Source organism: Neomonachus schauinslandi, chromosome 10 (genome assembly GCF_002201575.2).
Source record: "Neomonachus schauinslandi chromosome 10, ASM220157v2, whole genome shotgun sequence".
In the NCBI taxonomy this organism is placed as follows: domain Eukaryota; kingdom Metazoa; phylum Chordata; class Mammalia; order Carnivora; family Phocidae; genus Neomonachus; species Neomonachus schauinslandi.
In genome coordinates this window covers 99,809,686-99,830,436 of record NC_058412.1, presented here as the reverse complement: position 1 = coordinate 99,830,436, position 20,751 = coordinate 99,809,686, and the positions used below count along the sequence as shown (strand labels likewise).

The window sequence follows — 20,751 nt, the reverse complement described above, 5'->3', positions numbered from 1 at the left end:
CCTGCTCCCCCGGCCCGGCGCGCCCCGCTGAGCCCAGCGCCAGCCCCGTGGGCCCGGGGAGCGGGGCCCCGGCGGGGGCCGAGGCGGGAGCCGCGCTGCCGGGCTCCCGGGCTCCAACTCCTCCTCCCCCGGCGCCACCGCCGCCGCCACCGCCGCCCGCCGCGCCGGGTCCTAAAGCCGCGCGCCTCAAGAGGATGGTGCGCCTGGCGGCGGAGCTGCTGTTGCTGCTGGGGCTGCTGCTGCTCACGCTGCACATCACGGTGCTGCGCGGTTCGGGAGCCGCCGACGGGCCAGACGCGGCCGCGGGCAACGCCAGCCGGACCCAGCTGCAGGTGAGTGCGCCGCCAGAGAGGGGCGCGCGTGGCTGCGGGGCCGCGGGTGGTGGGATGCTGAGCTAGCACCCGCTGGATGCGAGGAGGCGGGTCCCCCGCCCCGCCAAAGAGCAACTGTTTGGGCAGCAGCCTGGCGGGGGCAACCTGTTTTAGGCAGAGGCGGAGCGGGGTTACGTGCCTGAAGGCTGAACCCTGCACTGAGGTCTGGCAGACGCTCTCCTTCAGGTCTGTCACAGGTCAGGTACCTGGGGGTGCGAGGCTTGGGATGCGCGGAGGAAGTGTGGAGTTATGTATGCGTGTTTGCTTTGGGGTGCTGCCAGTCTTTGGTTGCCCTTCAGAGTCTAAGTAATGTTAATCTGGGGGGGGGGGGGGCGGGGGAACGATAGGGTAGGAGACTCTTAACTATAGGGTAATATCCCCAAACTGGGTTTGAGAGGAAGAACCTTGTGAGTCCGCCCCTTGGGAAAGCAACGCCAAAGGTCAGGAAATAATTTTCCGAGGAGAATGGCCAGACACTCTCTGTCTGCCCACGCGGTCCACATGCCTCCCTTGTCCCTCCCCAGCCTTGCGAAGGGCGCGGAATCAAGCCACCTGTCGTACTTGGGGCCCGGGTCACCTGGGGCTTTTAAACATACAGTAAAGACTTCCAGCGTTCTGCTCCTGTTGAGGGTCGCTTTAAGGAATGGGATTCTGATGATCCGTTCAGCTCCAAGGCGGGCCGGGGCGGGGGGGGGGGGGGGGGTGTCCGCCTTTGGGGAGGGGATAATGGGCTTCAGACACAAGGTCAATTACAGCTTCCGAATGAAGGATTGCTCAGGTAGGGATTTCCTGGGGCTGTCTTGGAAGACGTTTTTCCTTGAATCTAAGGGTGTTAACAACTGTCAACTTGGAGCATGGGTAGAAGAAAAGAAGAAAATCCAGAAAGGATTTTCCCAGGAAGCAGTGGGAATTTTCTGGCTCCTAAAATCTCTTCCTCAAACCAGCCTCTCTAAAACTCTTTACTCTGCAATGTCCAGATAAGTATTATTCATTGTTCCCAAAGGGCATTACAATCACTGCCCCAGCTAATTCCTTTTTTTTACATTTTATGTAATTTTTGTGAAAAGTTTTACTGTTAAAGAGAGAAGAATTCACCTATTTCCATAGTGCTTACTATGTGCTACTGCGTTAAGTGCTTTACAGAATTTCACTGATTTAATGAGGTTCTATACTGTTAATATGCCCCCTTGACAGATGCAAAAATTGAGGCACAGAGAGATTAGGAAACTTGCCCAAGTTCATACATTCCAAACTCTTGATTAATTATACCAAGTTTTCTCTCTGCCCGGGTGTCATAGACTAAAGCAAGGTGATCCTTGCACACAAATGCCCAACCAGGAGTGGAAAAGTATACACCCCAGAGCTAGCAGTTCTTTTAAATTTGGGACATTTCTGAAAATGTCAACTCCTGTGGGCCAACAGGTACAATGACAGACTGATAGGATTCCTTTGGGGAAACTGAAGAGACTCCCATTCTATAGACTATGGTATATCCCACCAGTCTAACACTGTAGGCATCATTCTTAATATCTTCAAGATTTCTGGAAGTCATATTTTATACATGATGCTTTCTTTCCTCATGGGCTCATGAAAAGCTGTAAAAATGATGTTCAATGGAAAAGTAAATTTGGCAGATTTCTTTATGAGGTGTTTGCTATCATTAGAATAACCTGGGGTTGGCCTTTTCTGCCTGAACAGTAAGGTAATGAGAGAAGCAGCTGGTGGAAGTGGCAACTGCAAAGGGGAAGTGGATTAAATTCTCAAAAGGGCCTTCGGCTGAAGAACTTCCCCAAGAGGGCAAAAGAAATTGGGGGGATTTAGAAGGAGTAATGTTCCTAGGAGTATCTTGGGTCCCAAGGAGCTGCTAATCCACCAGCTTCAGCTTATCTTGTAATAGTGTTGGGTTATTCTGTCCACTCAATGCACTTATCCAGGCAGAATGATGCATTTAACAGTTTGGTTCATAATTTTATTCTCTTTTGTAATTTGTTATTGTAAAAGTTTTATATTCTTCCTGACTGAAGTTATTTCTTTGGCTCTCCAAAGATATTACGATTCAAATGGAGAAAGAGAATATGTTCCACCAAGTGAGAAGGTCTGCAAAAGACATTTATTAGTATGTTGTTTTCAGCCCCAGAAACTGAATTCACTAGTAGCAGGTGTATTTAAAAACAAAACTGGGGACACTATATTCTTTCTGTTTACTGGACATTTCTAACCCATCTTAAGCTCCACTTAAGTTTGTTGGCTCTGTGATATTTTATTTTATTTTATTTTATTTTATTTTATTTTATTTTATTTTGGCTCTGTGATATTTTAAGTTGCTAAACTCATTCTTTGTAACTAGGAAGTTAACCAATCCTTACACTACCTTGTTTTTTTGGTTATTACTGCTTAAAATATTCTAAAATATGAGGTTGCTGTTAGAAATGCACAACGGTTGATTTACCCAACCTGTAGTGTATTTGGGATCTTTTAAAAAGAGATACTTCCTTATTTAAGATCTGGTGATTTTCACGTATCAAGGACACCCAATAAAATAGTAGTAAGAATAACAACAATAATAGCTAAGATTTCTCAAGTGTCTTTTATGTGTCAGACACTCTTCTTAGCACTTTACGTATATCAACAAAAGTCTTATGAATCGGGCACTCTCGCTATCCCAGATTCAAATGAAAACACTGATGTTAGGTAACTTGTCCAAGGGTACACAGCTAGAAGCTGCTTAATTTGTTTTTGTTACTTTATAGTGAAAAATCTTCGAAGAATATTTGTACTCCAAGTTCTCAGCAAAGTCTTCATGCTGGCTATAAGACAGAGAAAGCCTTTTAACAACTTAAATTTGCAAACACATCTTGACAGTCTTATTGTGTTAAATATGAATATATATATTTATATATATATACACATACATTGATAACATTATATATACACACATGCACATATATATAAACATGATCTAACATGATTTTGGGGGTAGTTTCAACATACTAGAGGATACATTTTTTGGCTCTGTGACTGTCTTCGTACTGTAGGTACGATGTTATGAGGTGGCAGTAAAATGCTTTGAGCATGCTATATTTCATGTGGCTCATGAAAACAATGTTAGTCTTCATACTGCTTTCGGTATTTTAAAATATCTTATAAGAAATTGTCCAGTTGTCTGCAACAGCTGCATAAAAATGCACAGAAACAATTTTTTTCACTTTTGAATGAAATCTTATCTCCTAATTGAAATGAGTGTCTCATGTTGATCAGATACTCAGATTAGTTCTTTCATGCCTTTAATTGATAATAGTAAGAAAACAATTATATATAATGAAAGCAGTCTGGAAGATAGAGCATCCTAAAATATAGAATTCACAGCAATAATAATAAATATATTATATCTCTTTTACTTGAAATTCAGATGGCTGCCTCTCTACTAAACGTCAGTCAGATTTAAAACCATGAATTTCTACTGATTTTAAATAATAAAGCTAGAGCTTATTTAGATATAAGCAAGTATTATAAACCATCAAATTGATTATTTTTATAATACCATTACAGCAAACCAAACTCTGAAATGTAACTAAATGCCTTTGTTCTCTGTCTCCTAACTACCATCTTTAAGAGCTCTTTCTTCCTTTATCCCTCTACTTGCCTTCAGTAAAAGGGCTTAGCCTCTTGTACTCACTGCTTCTGATGCAAGAGGTCACCTGAGCTCTTTATAGCAGTAGAAGCAAAAGGGACATTTATTTGTTCTTAATACAAGTAAGTTTCCTTGCAATGATTCTGTGGGATTGATAGTCTTTGTATACCCATTTCACAGATGAGGAAATTGAGGCCTGGAGAGATTTGAGTAACTTGCCCAAGGCCACACAGCTGTGGTGGGCAGGGCCAGGATTCAGACCAGGCAGGCGGGTTGTGGAGCCCAAGTTCCTTTTCCAGTTCCTCAGCAGGACTCCCAGCTCTGATTCAGGTCAACAGACATTGTGTTTCTTGTTTTGTGACTTGCCTGCCCATTTTCCAGGCAGGCTGTTTGCTCTTATCCCTGGAATTCTTTATAAATTATGGATGACTGTCCCACTTAGCTATTACTACGTAACAAACCACCCCAATACTTAGTGGCTAAAAACAACCATTATTTTATTAGCTCATCAGTTTGTGTGTCAGCAACTTGCTCTGGGCTCAGCTGGATAGTTCTTCTGCTGATCTCACCTAGAATTACACCTGTGGCTATAGCCTTGTGTTGGCTTGTCATGAGCTTGATAGTCCAAGATGACGTCACTCATATGTCTGATGGTTGATGCTGGCTGTCACCTGGGCTCTCTCGGGTCTTTCATCTTCAAGTAAGCTAGCCTGCATGGCTTTACATGGTAGACTTAGCGCTGCAAGAGAGTAAAAGCAGAAATTGCAAGACCTCCTGATGAACTTGTACAACTTCAGCTACATTCTATTGGCCAAACAAATCACTGGATCAGTTCAGAGTCTAGGGGACAGGAAATAGACTCTTCTTGACTGGAGGACCAACAAAGTAACATTGCAAAGGAGCATGTGTACAGGGATGGGAGGAATTATTGTGGCCATCTTTGCAAAATCTCTACCATATTGACTTTTGTCTCATAGGCTTTGTAAATGTTTAGACCAATCTTGCACTCATCTTTTAATATTGTTTCTGCTGCCTTTGGCCATGCAAAAACTTTCTGTTTTAAATGTAAGCAACTCTGAATCATTTCCCTTATGACTTGTGGTTTTCTTGCCTTACTTAAGAAAGAGTTCCTCAAATAAAGATTGTCAAAATCTTTAAACAGATTTTGTTCTAACGGTTTTATAGTTTTTATTGTTGTTGATGCTGTTGTTGTTTAGAACTACAATCTACTTTGGTGTTATTTGTGGGTTTAAGGTTGGTTTGTTTGTTTGTTTGTGGGTTTAAGGTTGGTTTGTTTGTTTTGGGCTTAAGCTTTAAGATAAAGATACAGCTTTGGTTTTTGTCCAAATGAATAGCCACTTGTCCTATCATACCTAGGTTTGATTGCTATTGTGAATAGTGTTTTATTTCTTGTTGTTATAGTTTCCAATTTGTTAGTTCTGGAATCTAGGAAAGCTATAGAAATATATGCTTACAGTTTTCTTGGTGTATGCATGAAAGCTAGAGGTATCCATTTCAATAGTGAGATCATTAGAGTTTCATGGGATGAGTTGAAAATTTTCATTTTTTTCACTTTAGCACTTTAAATAAGATTATGAGATGGTTAGAATTCATTCATAAAACCCTTTTGGCCTTGGTACCTCTTTGCTTAAGATCTCTGATTAATATTCCATATTATTCCACAGTCAATAGTCTATTCAGATAATATAACTTTTCTTTAGTCAATTTTGATAAATTATGTTTTCCCAGAATATCATATATTTTTACATACTGATAAATTAGACTTTCTCAGTATAAAGTTTGTACATAGTACAAGCATATTTTGCAAATATTCATGACTGTATATTTTTATGCTGTACAATCTTACATCTCTTTGTAAGACCTATCAGATCAAGGGCGCCTGGGTGGCTCAGTTGGTTAAGCGACTGCCTTCGGCTCAGGTCATGATCCTGGAGTCCCTGGATCGAGTCCCGCATCGGGCTCCCTGCTCAGCGAGGAGCCTGCTTCTCCCTCTAACCCTCCCCCCTCTCATGTACTCTCTCTCTCTCTCATTCTTGCTCTCTCAAATAAATAAATAAATCTTTAAAAAAAAAAGACCTATCAGATCAAGATTGTTAATTATATTATGAAAACCCTCCAACTCTTGATTTATTTATTATCTACTTATCTGCTGATTCCTCAAGGAAATTGATTTCATTTTTATCCTACTGTTGTAGATTTGTCTGTTTCTCATAACCCCATTAATTTTTGCTTTACTTGTTTAGAATCCATGGTGTTGGGACATAAAGTATCCTTTTTGGTGGTTATATTTTATCAAGATGAAATTCCTTGTCTTAAATACTTTTTTTGTTTGATATTAATGTTGCAACTCTTGCTTTATTTTTCTTTCTTCTGGGATTTGTTGAGTGTCTCTTAAATATCTCTCTTATTAATAACCAATAGCTAAATTTTCTTTTTCTATGCAGTATGTCAATGAATTTAACTCATTTATATTTATTGTGATTACTGATAGATTTGAAGATATTTTTCCCATTTTATGTAGTATTCTCAAATTTCCACAATTTTTCCCACTTTGCCTCTTACCTTCTAATTTATTATCTGTGTGACCATTGGCAAGAGAGTTAGCCTATGTCTTAATTTCCTCCTCAGGAAATTAGATATATAATAACTATTTCCTAGTGCTGTTGTAAAAATTAAAACACTGAATGAATGTTAAGTACTTTACTAGCACATGAGGGGCGCCTGGGTGGCTCAGCCGTTAAGTGTCTGCCTTCGGCTCAGGTCATGATCTCAGGGTCCTGGGATCAAGCCCCGCTTCAGGCTCCCTGCTCCGTGGGAAGCCTGCTTCTCCCTCTCCCACTCCCCTTGCTTATGTTCCCTCTCTCGCTGTGTCTCTCTCTGTCAAATAAATAAAATCTTTTAAAAAAAAGTACTTTATTAGCACATGAACATTCAATAAGTATTTAAATGTTATTTACTTTGTTCATTTTTCCTCAAGTTTTGAAAGTGTTCTATTGCTGTTACTCTTAAGATTTTAACAGATTTGAACTTACACTTTTCTATCAGTGCTGAAAATCAATCCATATTTATAACCTAAATCCCCCCCCAAATAAGAATCTGACATGCCTTTTCTATGTATCTCTCAACTTTTAATACATTATATGAATATTTAGTACCAGATTATTCCTCTTTCTTTCTGTTTCTTTTTTCTTCCTTCTTCCTTTCTTTCATTCTTTCTTTTTCATTATAACTATCTTAGGAATAATTTCTTAGCAGTTTCACTTGTGTTCCCAATAATTATCTAGGTGTAATTATAAGATTTAGCTATTTCTTTATCTGCTGTTGCTGCTATTTCAATCTCGTATTTTCATCTTTTATTTTCTTGGAAAATATTCTCAAAAATTTATTTTAGAAAGGTTTTATCAAAGGCTAAACTCGCTGAGATCCTAAATTTTTTAACATATCCTTATTTGGTTATCATACTTAAATGCTAATTTGGTAGTTGGCTGTGTTCCATATTGTTTCCCCTCAGAATTTTGAAGATAAAATCCAATTTTATTACACCATCTCATGTTTCACTCAAAAACCTGATGCTGTGGCATTGTAGATGACTTTTTTTTTAAACTAGAAGCTTTTGGGATTTTTCACTTTATTCGTAATGTTCAGAAATGTCATCATGTTATGTTTAGATTTAAGGCTTTAGTTAGGTAGTTCTGGTTAGCACTCAGTGGACCCTTTTAATCTGAAGCTCCATGTTTGTCTTCATCTTAAGAACACTTCTCGAGTAATTTCTTGCTTATGCACTCTTTAATCAGTTTCCTGTCCTCACCTTTCTCTCCCAACTTCTATAGCCTTGCCTCTCCTCTCCTCTTCCTTCTCTCCTCTTCCTTCTCTTCACTTCTCTTCACTTCTCTTCTCTTCACTTCTCTTCTCTTCTCTTCTCTTCTCTTCTCTTCTCTTCTCTTCTTCCCTTCTCCTTCTCCCCTCCTCCCCTCCTCTTCCTCTTCTATTTTTTCTCTCAGCAGTTTTAGTTTTTAAAAAAAAATAATGAATATAATTTGCATACAATAAAATAAATGATTCTTAAAAGTTCAGGTCCATTTTTGACAATTTTATATGCCCATGTAGCCACCATCAAGATTAGGATATAGAATGTCTACATCATCCCAGAAAGTCTTCTAGTGAATCATTATAGGCAATTCACTCCTCCCAGAGGCAACCAGTGTCTGATTCCTATCATCATAGATTAGTTTGCCTGTTCTAGATCTTCATATAGATGGAACCATACTGTGTGCATTTTTGTGTATGTGTCTGGCTTCTTTTGCTCAACATAATGATTTGGGGATTCATTTTTGTTGGTGTGTATATTAGTAGATTTCTCTAATTTATTGCCACATGGTAATCCATTGCATAACTATATCACAATTTGTTTATCCGTTCCCCCCATTGGTAAACATTTGGGTTGTTTCCAATGCTTCAGATACTATAAAAAAGTCCATGTTAACATTCTTGTGCAAACCTTTCTGTTAACATATGTTTTCATGTCTTATGAGTAAATGCCTAGTAGGGCAACTGACATAGCCTCTATTGTTCCTAGTATTATAGGAATTTCTTTAAAGAAACTCACTTTTTAAAGAGATTTTTCTTCACTTTCTCAGCTCTGTAGTGTTTCACTTTCAGTTGGTTACCATTTCTTCCATGTCAACTGGAAATCATTCCTTCTTCTATAGGTGAACCCTTTCAGCTTTACAGCTCTGTTGTGTATTCTTTTTTTTCATCTGCCTTTTCAGTAGAATTTGGAGAGGGAAAGGAAGTAAATGAAAATTCTTGGTCTACCACCTTGAACTGACACACTATAATTTTATTTCTTAATTTAATTTTCCTTTATACAAACCAGAAGAAAGTTTTATTGTTTGTGTAGCCCCTTCGTTCATTCTTTCCAAGCCATGTTCTAATAGGCATTGATCTTTGAGTCTGGGGGACATTCTTAGAAGTCATGAGAACTATCCATTCAGTAAAGGAGAATCTATTTTGGTTTTAAAGCCTCCGAAGGAAAGAATCCCACAATCTTCTGTATGTCGTACAAGTATTTCTTTTAACAACCTTCAGTGTCACAATATTTTCCCTCTGATGTGTCCGTTAAATCTTTTACGCTACCTCTTAATTTCATGTTTGCTCTTTTTTACCACTATTCGTTCACTTTTCAAAAAAAGCATCTCATGCAGGACTTGAAGACTATTATTTTAATAGTTTCTCTCTCTTCTCCAGATTCAGTTATCTCCATCTTTTTTTTTTTTAACTTGTCTGCATTGGTCTTATTTTATAGCATTTAATGGTTTCTGTGGTCCTCTTATTTCTCTCTCATTTCCTAAGAACATCTTTCTTCTACAACCCTTAGCTCAGGATTTTTTGATTTATAAAAAGAAAGAGATGGTGATGAAGCCTCTTTCTTCAGGGACAGCTATCTGTCCCTCTGTCTGTACTCATTTACTAAAAGACAGAAGATTCCTTAGGGGATGGGATAGGGTTATCAATTTAATGCCCAGGATGATAGACAGTGACTTTAAGAAATAGCAAAGGAGTGAGGAGTGTGCTATTAAGAAACAGATCTCATTTTGCATTTTATTTAAATCTTTTCTGTACTCCACTTCCAACTTCATAAGAAGCCATGAACATAAAAGATAAAACTTAATTTTTTTCTTTCTGTGGCTGCTGAGTCCAGAGTTTAGATGGAGTACAAATGCTGACCCCCTGGCAGGGACAGTGCTACAGGGCCAATAGAATAGGAGAGTTTCTGTTTTCAAATTTGGGGTCCCTGGCTGCCAGACTCACAGTTTGGGGCACCCCAACCTCCAGATGTTCAGATAAGTGACCTGGAAAAAGGGAGGTAGACTGTGAAGGCAATAGGCCACTTCCCACCAGACACCACATCTCTATTTTCAAAAATAAAAAGATGTGGCCAGAATCTATATGAAGGATCCAGGGAAGCTGGAAATGATGCCATAGGCCACCCAGGTGTTAACTTACCCCACCAGTGTCTAGATAGAATATTCATGCCAGTGCCAATGAAACAAATGAAAAACATGCCTTGGCTCCCAACAACTTCTCAGAGATAGGGATGGGGAGAGAATGGGGGGGGGGTGGCAACTGTATTATTATTTTTTAAAATACAGCTTTATTGAAGTATAGTAGATGTATAGTGAACCATGCATATTTAAAGTGAACAATCTGATGAGTTTTGACATCTGTCAAATCATCACCACTATCAAGATGATGAGTAAATCTATCATCTCCAAAAGTTTCTTAGTGCTCCTTTGTGAGTCCTCCCTCATTTTCCAGCAGTCTCCAGGCCACTGAGCTGCCTTCTGTCACCATAGATTCATTTCTACATTTCCTAGATTTTTATATAAGTAGAATCATACAGAATGTACAATACAGCAAGTTTCTTTGCTAACCATAATGATTTTGAGAATCATCCATGTTGTTTTATGCATAAAGCATTTGATCCTTTTTATTGCCAATTAGTATTCTACAGTATGCATACAATATGCTTATCCATTCATTCACTGAAGCACATTTAGGCTGTTTCCAATTTGGGCCTATAAAATAAAGATGCCATGAATATTCAGGTATGTCTTTGCATGAACATATGCTTTCATTTCTCCTGTGTGAATACTTAGGAGCAGAATGGCTAAGTCACATGGTAGGTGTATGTTTAGCTTAATTAGGAAATTGTGGCAATCTTTTTAAGGCACTCACATAACATGTTTAGGATCTATAACAATCCAGGGACCCACTGGAAAACTTCAGAATATTTGCAAGTTGAGCCTCAGGATGAGATCTTCCTATAGTTAAAACATTTGTAGATTGTGATCTACAATATACAGTTGAGTCTTAAACAATGCAGGGGTTAGAGGCACCAACACTCCCCTCTCCACACAGTTGAAAATCCATGTATCACTTTTGACTCCCCAGAAACTTAACTACCAATAGCCTGCTGCTGATCAGAAGCCTTACTGCTAACATAAACAGTTGATTAACACACGTTTTGTAAGTTATACATACTATATACTGTATCCTTACAATCAAGTAAGCTAGAGAAAAGAAAATGTAAGAAAATCATAAGGAAGAGAAAATACATTTACAGTATCATACTGTTTTTATCAATAAAATCAATAAAAATCCATAGACCCAGGCAGTTCAGACTCCTGTTGTTCAAGAGTCATCTATATGATGAAAAGTTGAAGGAAGGAGAGAAGATATTGTCTCCTTGGAGAGAATTCTCCTATTTTTGCAGGATGCCCAAAGGACAAAATTTCATGGGGCTCAATTCACCAGGTGATGGTGATGGAAAGAAAAGTTAGATACTAGACAAAAAAAAAAAAACAGGTTGCAAAGATGTCCCAGCAGAAGACTCAGCTTCCTACGTAAGCTGCTGTCCATTGCACCCTTCATCTTCCTGTCCCCATGCCCTCCCTGACTAGAAATTAAGTAAACCAGAAATAGATTTTCTATCTCTTGCCTGGGGACTCAATAACATTGTGACTTGGAAATCTGGTATTGGTTATGAGCCCCAAATGAATTGGAAGCCAGTTTTATTGCTGGGAACCTTCAAATTCCAGGAAGTAGAAAGGGCAAAAAGTAAAAAAGGGGAGCTCTCATTAGGTGACTCTAATCCCTAGCCCATGAAGTGGGCTGAAGGAAATGTTAACATGAGCTGACCTCCTGGCTATGCTGGACATAGGGGAGAGTGCTCAGGATTAGAAACCCACGCAGAGTTCTCACTGGAAGGCAGGAACTGTCCCTCCCTCACCCATCTACCACCCTGATGTTCACCAGGCACAGTTGTGGCTCCGAGACACAGAGGAGAGGCTCAGGATGACTGCTCCACCTTTGCACCCAGAGTGCATTGAGTAGAGCAGCAGTACCTCCTGGGATCTCCTAAGGAGATAAGAATCTCAGGTCCCACCCAGAACAACTGAGTTAGGACCTCCATTTTAATAAGGGCCCCAAGCTAATCCTAGGCACAGCACAGTTTAAGTAGCATCATTTAAGATGCTTATCTTGTAAGGTGCAAGTCCCGGAAAACATTCAATACAAGTCGGGGATTATTCAGCTCTTGCCCAGTTATGCTGCATGACAGAGGACCCCCAAACTCAGTGGCTGTAACAGTAGGCATGTATTCTCATGCTCACGGGTCTGCAGGTTGTCTGGGGTTTAGTAGGTCTAGGCAGGCTAAGAGCCAAGCTGTGGGTTGGCTCTGGGTGTCATCCAGGCGTCTCCCATGTTCCTGCAACCAGCAGGCTACTTACCATGTGTTCCTGTCATGACAAGGAAAATGCTCAGCAAGGCAGAGGCTACAAGCACTCTTCCCCCTCTGCCGGGGCCACACCATTCCTTCAGCACACACTCATTGCCAGGCCCGACAGAGTGGCCAAAGACCCGGGCTTTGGATTCGTTCCAACTTCACTTCTGCTTCTCGCTAACAGGCGCACCCTTAGGCAGAAGTTGCACACTTCACTGTGCTTCCATATCCTGTTCAGTAAAATGGGATAATAATAATAATAGCTACATCACTGGGAGCTTATCATGTTGCTAGGACTGTCCTCAGATGTCCCGGAATGGTTTAACTCATGGGTAATGGTATGATAGAGCTGTGTGACCCCGGGCAAGTCACTTCGACTCTTTGCATTTCATTTGCTTTATCTGAGAACAGACACCCTCATGGGATAATTCTAAATTTTGAACTTCGTCTTCAAAACTGATAATGATGATGCAAAAGCTAGCAGCAAGCATTTACTCTGTGCCAGGCCCTGGCATCAAGACTATATGTCTTTACACCTTTTAATTCGCAAAATAGCCCAACAGGGACTATTTCTATTTTGCAGCTGAAGAAACTGAGGAAAAGCAATGTCAGGAAATCAAGGTTTAACATCTGATTGTTCAGAGCACCTCCTGTGGAGGGCAAGATATGACAGAACTGATGCAGTCCAGGCTGGCTCCATGTGGCTGACACATTCTGCCTCATGCCAATCAATGATGCTTCTGAAAAGGCTATTCTTGTCTTCTTCTGCCATGTGGGAGAAGGAAAGGAAAGAACAAGAACAGCTTGAGAGAAGAGACTCGAAAGCAGCTGGCCTCCTGGTTCAACGGAGGCCCCCTCCCCACCCGACCCACCACGCGGCCGCATCCCAAAGCAGATGCCGGATGGATGTGATGAGCATTTCCAGTGGAACCCAGCCATCACCTAGGGCTGTGTGTCTGTGGAGCACTCAGCCTGGCTCTGGGCCAGCATCAGGCCGAGGGGAAGGGTGGGGCCCGAAGGACCCTGCCTCTGAGAAATTAGAACTAGAAAAGGCTGTGGATTTCTGTCAGCACAGGATTCCACCCACCAAAGGTCGTTTCTAAGTCAAGAGATGCACGTCCGGGGGTGCCTGGGTAGCTCAGTCGTTAAGCATCAGCCTCCGGTTCAGGTCATGAACCCAGGGTCCTGGGATCGAGCCCCAAATCGGGCTCCCTGCTCAGCGGGAAGCCTGCTTCTCCCTCTCCCACTCCCGCTGCTTGTGTTCCCTCTCTTGCTGTCTGTCCTCTGTCAAATAAATAAATAAAATCTTAAAAAAAAAAAAAAAGAAATGCATGTCCATCTCTTTCTGCCTTCCTTCTGAATGCCCTCCCTTGTGCAGTCCCACTGCTTAAACATCATGTGCTTCATGGTAGGGATGGAACTGTGCCCACAAATATGTTCTTCATCACTCACAGAGCCTTAACCATTTAAGCCTGCAACCACTTCCCGGACGAAGGGACACCCTTTCCTACCTTCCTTTCCCCGACAAAACAAGAGAAACATGACATGCCTGGGGGACAGGAGTTCCACAGGCTCGGTGAGCTATATATTTTGCTTTTTAGTGATTGTTGCTGGCCAGAAGAATTTCTTCATTGCGACTAATTCAATTTTCCCCTTTTTCAGTGTGTCACAAAGTCCATTTCTTCAAGGTCTTCTGAAGAACAAGTGGTCAGTTTTGAAAATGTTTCCCATAGTTGAGAGTAGTATCACATTCCCTTTTTTAGCTATGGCATTACATTGCTAATATCTAATCAGCTTGTGGGCCACTCTGGTTCCAGATCTTTTTTGGTTATTCTTCCCAAGTCCCTTACTGCCCTGAATCCCCAGTGTATTTTATCCTCTGTTTTGTTTTGGTTTTGGTAGGCTGTGTCTCATACTTCTGGTATGTTCTGCAGCGCCCTCTTTGTTCTCCCTTTGCACCCCAAATGTTGAGTTGGGGCAAGTCTCATTTCAACTATCTTAATAGCTCATTAATTTGTTGATTGTCACAGAATTGAGCATCGACTGGGTATATAGCTAAAATAGAAAGGACAAAATAATTGTAAAAAATACATGACCACTGAAAATATGAAATCACCATACTATCCCGACAGAAAGGCAAAAAGGAAAACAAAAACAAAAAAACTGAAGACACCAAGTGTTGGCGAGAATATAGAGCACCTATAGGGAATGTGAACTGATATAAACACTTCGGAAAATTGGTTTTCCAAACTACTGAAATAATGTATATGTACCCCTTGGCGCAACTGTCCTACCCTGGATATATACACCACAGAAATGTATTCATCTGTGCACTCAAAGACCTGAGAAAGAATGCTCAGAGCAGCACTACTTATTTTTTTTTTTAAGATTTATTTATTTATTTGAGAGAGAGAGAGAGAGCGCTAGTGGGGTGAGGGACATAGGGAGAAGCAGACTCCTGCTGAGCAGGGAGCCTGACGTGGGGCTCGATCCCAGGACCCTGGGATCATGACATGAGCTGAAGGCAGACACTTAACCGACTGAGCCACAGGCACCCCTGGAGCAGCACTATTTAAATAGCCCCAAAGTGGAACCAGCGAAATGCCCATCAACAGTAGAACAGGTCATCAGTAAGTGCACATACTGAGAGCGAACAAACGACAACTACTCACAACCCATACAACTTCACAAATGTAATGCTGACTGAAAGAAGCCAGGCACAGAGGAGTACTTGCTGGCTGATACTGTTTATGTAAAACAACCAGGAAGAACAAATGAATGCTCTTAGAAGAGAGGACACGGGTTACCCTGGTCAAGGAAGTGACTAGAAGGGAGCACCAGGGGGCTGTCGGGGGTACTGGTAATGTTCTGTTTCTTGATGTGAGTGTTGGCTACACATATGCATTCAGTTCGTGAAATCTCACGGAGCTGTATAGTTATATGTATGTGCATTCTATACGTGTATCAAGACTTCAATGAAAAATACAGTAAAGAATGCAACAGGCGGGGTGGACAGTACCAAAGAGATGGCCATTTTTCCCTGGGAAGGGCAGCCTACAAGCCCCGGAGCCCACTCCCTTTGCTCCCTGATGGGCGGTACCCTGCAGACTGGTCTCCACATTTTAATGAGTGTGGACGAGTTTCGGTGTTATGGGGATCGTCTGCTGCCTCCATGGCCCCATGCTATTGTTATGACATCAAAGACCAACTGCTGACTAAGATACAGTCCATATGAAAAGAATGACCAGCAAATTTACTGCTTGACTTCATTCCCTTTAAATGGAACTGGCCCCGTGGTCCTCTTTCAAAGCTCAATTGTGGACATATATCTTCTTTATAGGACATTGTGTACAATAAAGAGAAGCAATAACTTAAAATTTTTTTTAAAAAAAACACCTTTGAGAGCGCTGTGAGATGAGCATTCCATCACTGTGGTTACGTGTGCCCAAACGCTCCTAAAAGTCTAGCCATTGGTCTGACAGCCTTCTATTCAACATGGTGACTTTTTTTGACTAATTGAGTTATATTTTTATGCCCCAGCCCTTTCCCTAGGCTCTGCGAAGTCTTGGGAAAGTCCTTAGTGAGGGGCGATCAACTTCAAACCAGAGGGCCACCTCACCGACATCAGGCAAAATGGCAAAGTCCATATCCCATTACTCATTAACTTATTTGGAGTTGCCCTTTGTGGAGTACACTTTTTTTTTAAGTACTGAGACCAAACTAAGCCTGGATCAGTTCTCTGCAGTCCTTCAGGACCCACGTGGACAGCATTCCTTCACACAGCCCTAAGAGTGGAAATCTCAGGGAGTTATTAGCATTTACAGATACTAGAACTGAGTGAGAAAAGAACAGAGTTGTTCTTATGACTCTGAGAAAATGAAGAACCTTATTACCTCTGTAAGGGGAAAACAGTTCTCCAGTACACAAGTAAAATTACTTACAACATACAGGATGTCTTCAGTGTAACTTGAGGTCTAACTCAGGTGGCAGAGGAAGAGGCTTTTGCAATCCCGATTGCCAGCCCACTCAAAACCAAACAATCCAGAACAATCCTTTCAATCTGCAATCACTTATTACAGCAGTGAAGCAGTCCACAGGGGATAAAATATTTTCAAGAGTGGCCAAGTCCCCCTGGCTCAAGATTTCCACTTCTATTTAATCCATTACTTTTGAAATTTGAAAAGGTTCGGCATGCCACGCTTGGCTGGAAAAAGGCTAACTCCTGAGTAGATCCTTTCCTTTCTGCTCCCCTCACTGGCACCTTCAGGAAGACACACCTACCATGTGAAACAGCTGCAGGTTTCCTGGTGAGATTTTGACAGAGGCAAAACAATTCATAAGACACCTATGAAATAAGATAAATCTCACCTAAAACAGAAATAAGCATTGGAGGGAAGAAACTGGAAATATTTGGAAAGGCCAGGGAATCCCCAAGGGGAGTGACTCTAACTGTTGAGTAGCAGGTAGAAATAATGAGAGTCGGGCTCTTCAGAAGGCACCTGCGGCAGACAGCCTTCTGTCCCAAGTTCTCGCCTCGTCGCCCTGAAATACAGTCCAGTGTGGCGCCCCTGGCCCACCGTGGCTCCTTCATTGCTTTTTTTTTTTTTATGTTATGTTAATCACCATACATTACATCATTAGTTTTTGATGTAGTGTTCCATGATTCATTGTTTGCATATAACACCCAGTGCTCCATGCAGTACGTGCCCTTCCTTAATACCCATCACCGTGCTAACCCATCCCCCACCCCCTCCCCTCTAGAACCCTCAGTTTGTTTCTCAAAGTCCACAGTCTCTCATGATTCGTCTCTTTTTATCCAAGGCCCGGCCCCATGCTAAGCTCCGGGATAACCCAAAAATGAACGTCGATATCCTTGGCCCTAAATGTGCTCATAAATGGGAAAAGGAGGGAAGAAGAGAAGGGAAATGGGCCTGACCAAACGCAGAGAACTCAAGTACAGAATGATATGGCCCAAAATAAGCAAAGAACCGTGTGCCATGAGCCAAGAAGAACACCGTTCCCACCTTCCTAATGTGAACGAAGGACAGGGATGTGAACACAGGGGAAAACTAAGAGACAGAATCACAGCTTTAAAGAGCTACCCTCTAATTAAGGATCCTGCTTCTTTTCTCTGGGCCTCTGAATGCTTGTTGCTCCAAGATTGCTCAAACCATTAACTCAATTTACTTATTTTGCAGTCTCTTTTATGTGTCTACTATTCTTGGGGTTGGGGTTCTTCATGCCACTTAGGATGTGATGGAAGTGCCGTGGAAAGTTGCCAGTGAGATGGAGCTCGCCCAAGTGGCAGGGGCTGTCTGTCGGCCACATAGACTCCCTTTAAAAAGAAAAACTCAGCACCCGCAAAATCCCAAGTGTTCAGCCTGGAACAACATCAGGGAGCCATCTGTGGGCTCCCCCTTGAGATTCAAGGACAGGTGGATGCTGGCAGGAGAATTGCTCTGGCTATGCCCCTAGAATGTTCTGTGTCTTGGTCCTAACAATCTAAGTGAAGTGCTTTTGTGCAGATAACAGGTGCTTGTGTATGCACACAGTGCAGTCAGGGTCCCTGCCCTGCTTACCAGGTTGAACCAGGGCTTCATCCAAGCTCTGTGCCACACACACACACACACACACACACACACACACACACACTCCCCAACCAAGATGAGGCACTCTACTTAGAAGGCAGGTCACAGGCACTCACCAAACCCTAGAATTTTCTTGTTGGCAAGATACCCGGAAAATAGAGTCCCAACTTCCCATTTCTTGCATGAGGAATCCAAAACCCAGAGAAATGAAAGAACTACCTCAAGGCCATACTACTCATTCCAGGTTGACTGACTCCCAAGCCAGTCCTCTTTCATGAAACCACACACACTCCCATTTCTGGACATCTTTAACATGGTTTTGTTGTGCTGAAGAGAATTGGAGCAAATGCACATCTGAAATGCCCAGGCTCTGATAGTACAGTTGCTATTAGGTTGTTAGGAGAACTGAAAGGAAATTAAATGAACATGAATTGTGGCTGTTTTATTTCAGAGACCAGGTTGCAGTCAAGTAAAAAACATGGTATACATATAAGTATAGAGCATGGCCCGACTATATAGTAAGCATTCCATGATTCCATTCATTCACCTAGCACTTACATATTGCCTATTAGGTGCAGGCACTCTGCTAGACACTGGAGATTCAATAGAGTACAAGCTTATGCTCTGGAAGGGGAGATTGCAAATAATTAATTCATAACTAAAGTAATTATTATGGATTATAATAGGTGCTTAGCAGGACATGAATAGGGAGCAAAGATAGGAAATACCTGGGGATACCTACTAAAAGAGTGTGGCCGGGGAAGGACTTTGTGGAAAAGTGGCACTGAAGTCTGGAGCTGAAGAATAAGACAGGGCCATCTTTGCAAAGAACTAGTTGGAGAGCAGTGCAGGCAAATGTAATCACAAGCACCAAAGCCTTGAGGTGGGAAACTTTGGCTTGACTAAAGTATAGAAAAGAGACTGGAGAAAAGGAGTAAGTATAAGGAAGAAAGTGGTTTGAGAACTTGCAGAAGAGGGTGGAGGCTTCTAGGTCATGCTAAAGGATGTATCTGTTCTTCTGAGAACAGCAAGGAAGGAACCATTAAAGAGATTTTGGATGATGGCTCTGTCTGGTTTGTGGAGAATGGGTGGGATGGGTGCAAACACCTTAGGAGGTCCTGTAATAAAATAATCCAGCAAGAGAAAAAGGGACATGGACCAGAATGGGGAGGAGTGGATGGATGCAAGACACCATTCTGACACAGAGCCAATAGGATGTGCTGATGGATCATATTTCAGAGTTGAAAACTGACAAGTCAGAGATAACTTCCAGTTTTATGGGGGATGGGGCGTATATATCAGTGGATCTATATTGGACATATGGAATTTGAGATACCTGTGGGACATCCAAGTGAAGATGATGAGCAGGGAAGTGGTCAAATGGACTGGGAACTGAGACTGAGATGTCATGACCAAAGTGGTAGGAGGAGAACCAAGAGTTATGTCATGGACACCAAGGGAGGAGACTACCTTAAGGAAAGAGTCCTTTTGAATGCTCCTGTGAGAGCAAAGAAGACAAAGACAGAGAAGTGTCCATTCAACTGAGCAGCATGGCCATTGCTGAAAGCCTTGATGAGAGCAGTATAAGAGTCATCATGGGAACAGATGCCAGCCTCTTCTGGGTGAGGTAGCAAATGGAAGGTGAAGAAGAAGAAACAGAATCTGTAAGTAGGTCTTAGGGAAGCTTTGCTATGAAGGGGAAACATGTGACTTGGGGTTGAGGGCAGATATTTGGTTCATTTGTTTTGAGATCAGAGGTACCAGGGTGTCACTGATGCTGAGACTGAGCCAATAGAAAGGAGAAAATTAATGATGACAGATTGAGAGGGGAGGGCTGAGGGGTAAATTGATCAAGAAAACAAGAAGAACGCATGTGTGGAAATTGGCCTTTGATAGAAGCAGGGGTGACCGTTCCATGCAATAGTTGAGAAGAAGGGGGAGCTATGCAGATGGGAGTGTAGCTTTAGTGTGAGAATACAAAAGTCAACCATACAACTCTCATGGATGAATTAAGCATGGATGGCTCCTGTTCCTTCAATGAAATATGCAGTGAGGACAGTGAGGAAGAGTAGGGGATTTGGAGGGAGTAGATATGAAATAGTTATCTTGGATACCAGCGAAGGCGAGATTGTGAGGGAAGGGCCATTGATTCTGGAACAGTGCTGAGTACTCATTTGAGCTTTGAGAACATGGAAAACAGCAGGTTTTCAAGTTGGGCTATTTTATTTTTCCTGTCGTCCATCTGCTTGGCTACTAACATAGAGAAGTTGGATCATGGGGTTCAACCAGAACTGAAGTTTTGCCAGTGAAATAGATCATACAGAGAGAAGGAGGCAAGGAGAGTTGAGGGGAGTTACAAAGAAATGGCTATATAAAGGAATATGTGCTAAATAAGAAGGAAAGTAAAAGAGAAAGCTGCAGGGTGGCAAGAAAATGGTAGCAGACCAGAGATCTCAGTGAGTTGAAATCTAGGGAAATGAGCTAACAGGACAGGAAGTATCTTTGTGTAGATGTCCTGACAGAAGGTCTAGGCAGAGGGTAGCTGAGATGCAGTGGAGGAAAAGGTTGTTGGTGGTGAGAAGTCAAGGAGCTGAGAGGGCCATCTACATAGATGTTGAAATTACCAAACAGGATAACAGATGAGATTGGTGAAGAAGACTGAGCCAGAAGGTTATATTTTCAAAGAATGAAGAAGAATGATGAGAGGGTCCACATAGCAATTGGAATGGCCATCATCCTGAAATGCTTATGCATTTTTGGTTTTGTTTTTCAGGAAAAAGGGGAAGAAATGGTCAGGAAGAAGCTATGGGGACCAGGAAGACCTAGGAGGAGGTTGAAGGAATAGTCAGAGATGAA

General features: G+C 41.8%; 1 protein-coding gene across 1 annotated transcript in view; it reads left to right on the top strand.

Moving 5' to 3' along the window:
- The first annotated feature begins 74 nt into the window (after window positions 1-74).
- ISM1 (isthmin 1) overlaps window positions 75-20,751 on the top strand; it is a 78,341-nt gene continuing 57,664 nt past the window's right edge. Inside the window, exon 1 of the mRNA XM_021700675.1 lies at window positions 75-332. Within this exon, the coding sequence (XP_021556350.1) occupies window positions 195-332 (138 nt within the window). The 5' untranslated portion in view covers window positions 75-194. The remainder of the gene's footprint in view (window positions 333-20,751) is intronic.